This window comes from Carlito syrichta, unplaced genomic scaffold (genome assembly GCF_000164805.1).
Source record: "Carlito syrichta isolate Samal-C Ts95f unplaced genomic scaffold, Tarsius_syrichta-2.0.1 Scaffold303059, whole genome shotgun sequence".
NCBI classification, from domain to species: Eukaryota; Metazoa; Chordata; class Mammalia; order Primates; family Tarsiidae; genus Carlito; species Carlito syrichta.
In genome coordinates this window covers 40,368-45,352 of record NW_007247155.1, presented here as the reverse complement: position 1 = coordinate 45,352, position 4,985 = coordinate 40,368, and the positions used below count along the sequence as shown (strand labels likewise).

At 49.2% G+C, this 4,985-nt stretch overlaps 1 protein-coding gene across 4 annotated transcripts in view; it reads right to left on the bottom strand.

The window, feature by feature from the left end:
* Positions 1-2,734: 2,734 nt before the first annotated feature.
* The window catches only part of LOC103259912, a 5,075-nt gene continuing 2,824 nt past the window's right edge, over positions 2,735-4,985 (bottom strand). For 2 of the 4 annotated variants that reach the window (XM_008057565.2, XM_021712087.1), the window contains 5 exons: positions 4,597-4,795; positions 4,403-4,470; positions 4,061-4,128; positions 3,719-3,797; positions 2,735-3,027 (listed from right to left, as the gene is read on the bottom strand). In XM_008057565.2, the coding sequence (XP_008055756.1) occupies positions 2,906-3,027; positions 3,719-3,797; positions 4,061-4,128; positions 4,403-4,470; positions 4,597-4,795 (536 nt within the window). In that variant the 3' untranslated portion in view covers positions 2,735-2,905. Of the gene's footprint in view, positions 3,028-3,718; positions 3,907-4,060; positions 4,129-4,402; positions 4,471-4,596; positions 4,796-4,985 lie in introns of all 4 variants that reach the window. The other 2 variants (XR_504255.2, XM_008057567.2) reach the window with 2 other exon arrangements.

The following is a 4,985-nucleotide window of genomic DNA, read 5'->3' as shown; positions in this document are numbered from 1 at the left end:
GCTAAGTTGCCCAGGCGGGTCTCGAACCCGCGGGCTCAGGCAATCCACTCACCTCAGCCTCCCAAAGGCGTGGAATTACAGGCTGAGCCACGGAGCCTGTGGCTCCTCCTCAATTCTTTATCCTCAGCATTGGGACTGAAGGATCGCCTAAACACAGCAGGTCAAGGTTGCGGTGAACATGAGTGTGCCACTGCACTCCAGCCTGGGTAACAGAGTGAGACTCCAACTCAAAAATCTATCAATAAATTAAATAAATAAAAGAAAAAAGTCAGCCTTTCACAAACACAGGTCTTACATATCTGGAATACTATATATATATGTATGTGTGTGTGTGTGTATGTGTGTGTGTATATATATATATGTTTTGTTTTTTTTTTAAGTCTCACTCCGTCACCCAGTCTGGAATGCAGTGGCACACTCACAACCACTCCAGTGCCAACCTGCTGGGCTCAGACAATCCTTCTGCCTCAGCCTTCCAAGTAGTCGGAACCACAGGTGTGTGCTACCATGCCTGGTTAATTTTTTGATTTATTGTACAGATGAAGTCTCGCCAAGTTACCCAGGTTGTTCTCGAACCTGTGGGCTCAGGCAATTCCCTCACCTTGGCCTCCCAAGGTGCTGGGATTAAGGCTTGAGCCATTGGGCCCAGCCTTTTTGTTTTTTTAGTTGGAGTCTCACTCTGTCACCCAGGCTGGAGTGCAGTAGCACACTCACGGTCACCACAACCTTTACCTGCTGTATTCAGGTGATCCTTCTGTCTCCACCTTCCAAGTAGCTGGAACCACAGGTGTGCGCCACCACGCCTGGCTAATTTTTTTATTTCTTGTAGAGATGAGGACTTACCATGTTGCCCAAGCTGGTCTCAAACCCATGAGCTCAGGTAATCCTCTCACCTTAGCCTCCCAAAGTGCTGGGATTACATACATAAGCCAACATGCCCAGCTGAATACGTACTTGTCATCTGTTTGGTCGGGGGGGGGGAAAATCTGCATATAAGTGGACTTGTGCATTTCAAATATGTGTTGCTCAAGAATCAAATGTAGCTGGGCTCGGTGGCTCAGCCTGTAATCCCACGCCTTTGGGAGGCTAAGGTGAGTGGATTGCCTGAGCCCGCGGGTTCGAGACCCGCCTGGGCAGGCGAGACCCCATCTCTACAATGAAAAAATCAGCCGGGCATGGTAGCGCATGACTGTAATTCCAGCTACTCAGAAGGCTGAGGTGGAAGAATCGCCGGAGCCCAGCAGGCAAGGCTGCGGTGGCCGGGAGCGGCCACTGCACTCCAGTCTGGGCAACCGAGTGAGACTCCAACTCAAAAAAAGAATCAAATGTATTTGCAGAGAGCAACTGAGTGGCTAAAGGATCAAAATCATTAGCCACAAGACTTCTTAGTGAAATGTAACAGAAAATATCAAAGTACATTACGCTAATAATAATTGTGAAATTTTTCAGTTACTAGATCTACACATATATTTACTTGGTCGCAACATAAACTGTCTGGCTTTTTTTTTTTTGAGCTGGAGTCTCACTTTGTAGGCCAGGCTGGAATGCAGTGGCACGCTCACAGTCACCCAAACATCGACCTGCTGTGCTCAGGAGATCCTTCTGCCTCAGCCTTCCAAGTAGCCAGAACTACAGGCGTGCACTACCACACCCGGCTAATTTTTTTATTTATTGTAGAGATAAGGTCTCGCCAAGTTGCCCAGGTTGGTCTCGAACCCATGGGCTCAGGCAATCCACTTGCCTCAGCCTCCCCAAGTGCTGTGATTACAGGTTGAGTCACCAAGCCCGGCTTCTTTTTTTTTCCTGAGTCAGAGTCTCACTCTGACATTCAGGCTGGAGTACAGTCACACAGCTCATGGCCTCTGCAGCCTCGACCTGCTGAACTCAGACAATCCTTCTGCCTCAGCCTCCCAAGTAGCTAGAATTACAGGCAAGTGCCACCACACTCAGTTAATTTTTTTATTTATTGTAAAAACAAGGTCTAGCCAAGTTGCCCAGGCTGGTATCGAACTCCTGGGCTCAGGCAATCCTCTTACCTTGGCCTCCCAAAGTGCTGGTATTACAGGTGTGAGCCACCGCACCTGGCCCATAAATTGTATTTCTTACTGGAGGTCACAGTCAAAAAGTTCTTTTTTTTTTAGACAGGGTCTCACTCTGTCACCCAGGCTTGAGTGCAGTGCTGTGACCATGGCTCACTGCAGTCTCAACCTCCTGGGCTCAAGCAGTCCTCCCACGTCAGCCTCCCAAAGTGCTGGTATTACAGGCATGAGCCACTGTACCCGGCCTCAAAACATCCTTAAAGTCACTGGATTTGAGGTAGAAAGACTGAAAGAAGAGAGATCAGGAAGGAGGCTGCTGCAGAAATGCAGGCTGGTATGCTGAGGATAAGGAAGCGTGGAAAGGCTGGAGTAAGCCTCAAGAGACAGAAGCTGGGTATGAAGAAAGAAAGCTCCCCACTATCCAGGTCCAGGTCCCATCAGAATACTTTGCCCTCCTCTGCATCCCCACCGCATGCTGCCCCAGAGCAGTGTCCTACCTCATTTTACTCACCAGAATGCAAGCTCCCATCTCTTTTCAAGTTCAGCTGAGCTTGTACTCAGAAGGTACAGCTGTGTCTATGAACTTGGATTTCAGTGGTAGAGATCACAGGAAGCAGTCAAGCACAGAGGAAGAAAGGAAAGGGTATAGTTGAGTCTATCCCATGTGGGTGCTAATTCATAGAAAATGCATCAAGGAGGGTTAAACCATTTTATTTCAGGTGGAGAACAAGGTTGGGCAGGCAGTGAAAAGCCTCAGTAGAGAGGACAGATAACTAGATCAAGAGTGAAAGGGCAGGAAAGCCAGAAACAGGGCCTTGGAGGGGAGGATGGGCAAAGAAGCCTCATCCCACTACTCTTGTAAGTCCTTACAGGTCACTCAGGAGCATCTTGGGGCCCTGAAGGAATAGGTCTTCTTGCTCAAGACTCTGGGTATGGGGCCAAAAGCTGCTGGGCTCCAGGTTAGAAAGGGTGCTTCTCCTTTGGAAATCTAAGAGGAAGGAAAAGAAAAGAGAAGACAAATCACCAGCAAGCACTGTGATATGCACAGAACTAGGGCCTAGGCCTGTGTGATGGAGAGGGACATACAGGTCTGCCTTGGGATAAGTAGCAGCAGGAGTCAATGAATTTCCAAAGAGGCAGAGACTCTATTCACCCCAGTACCAAACAATTAAGCAGCTGGCATCTAAGTACCATTCAGATTCAGGGTCCCCCTAAAAGAGGATACCTTCCCTTATCCCCACCTAGCTTCCATAAAAGTTCTCATCTAATGTTACTATCCAGAAGACTGACTCCAGAGCTAGATGAAGAAAAAGACATGGTCAGACAGTGGCCAGGGGCAGCTTAGATTGGAGAACATGAATGGAAGTCCTGGAAAGGGGAACAAAATCACAGAGATGGTGATGATGTCAAGAGGTCCTCCCAGCACAGAACTGTCCCCCTTCCTGAGGCGAGGCTGGTACTCTGGTCTCCTCCTACTTTATCACCCAAATACAAAAAGATACCTCATTGACTCTGTATCAAGTAAAGAATGTCCAATGAGGCCCGTATGGGCTACATCACAGGTACTCATGCCGCCCCTACTATCCCAGGACAAATCTAGGATTGTCGAACTTTGGTCCCCAGTGCCTAACTTGTGAGACAAAAACCCCTCCATTGCCACAGCGCCCATACCCTCTGACCTGTGAGGTTGTGCTCCCGCCGGGAATCCTGAGCCTCTGTCCTGGCAGCCTCCTGGTCATTTTGCAGCTGCTCCAACATCTGCTAGACCATGAGCTCAGATACGACCAAGCCTCTCCCTCCCCCTCCCCATGATTGTCTCTTCAGTACACTTGGAACCTTCATGTGAGCAAGGACAGTTTCTCATGGCCTGGAACAGAATGATTGGAAAGACTAGCTTTGGAGAGAGGAAATCAGCACAGAGAAGAGCGAGCAAGAGATGGGGACAAGAGAACAGGCTATACAGAGAAAGGACAGGGTCTTCATGAAGAAAAATGCAGAATCAAGTTCAATCCTGGTCTTACCTTCCAACTGCGAGCTGGACCCAGCCGCCCCTCAGCCATCTGTTTCAGCAGCAGCTCCTGGTGGTGGCCTACAGATGAGAGAGAATGTAAGGGAGCTGTTACCCAACTTCTTTCCTTCCCCACTGCCTTGTGACCAGCCTGGTGTTGAAACTGAGATAGAAGCATCTCTCCAACCTCACTGGAGAGACTAAATTCACTCCATGAGAGGCAAAGGGCAAGACAAAACACTTGGCTAGATTTCTCAGTAGCTCAGTCAGTCAGAGCTATGTCCACTTAATGGAAGAGCAAGGTTTTCCAGAAAAGGGGACAAGAATACATGTTCGCCCCCAATCTTTTACTTACTCAGCTGGTCCCGCAGCAATTTCAGTTCTTCTCGCAAAATCTCTGAATCCTCCCACAGCAGTTGCCGCCTGCAAGAATGACAGCAATGTAATTCTAGAGTCAATCAACAAATCTAGAGTGAGGAGGCCACTAGCCTCACAGAATGCCAAGAGTTCAAAAGACCTCAAGAAGGCAAGGTCTTGACCATCACTTACTCAGTCTGCAGCTCCCGATGAAGACCATTCGTAGCACTGTATTTTCCTGGTCCTGTCTGCATTTGAGCTTGGGCTTGGGCTTGGGCCTGCTCCTGCACCTGGCTCCGAAGTCCCTGCAGTTCCCTTCTCAGCTCCTCCAGGCGCTGCTCCAGGAGAAGAAGCCTCCCCTCTGGGCCTCCCTTGAACAACCTTAGTGATGCTGTAGTGGGACAAGTTGGGGGTCATCCTCTCTAAGAGCTTCTTCACAAATGAACCCAGACACTCTATCAAGACACATGTTCAGGCTGGCCATGGTAGCTCATGTCTGTGATCTCACACTTTAAGAGGCCAAGGCCAGGCTCGGTGGCTCAGCCTGTAATCCCGCGCCTTTGGGAGGCTGAGGTGAGTGG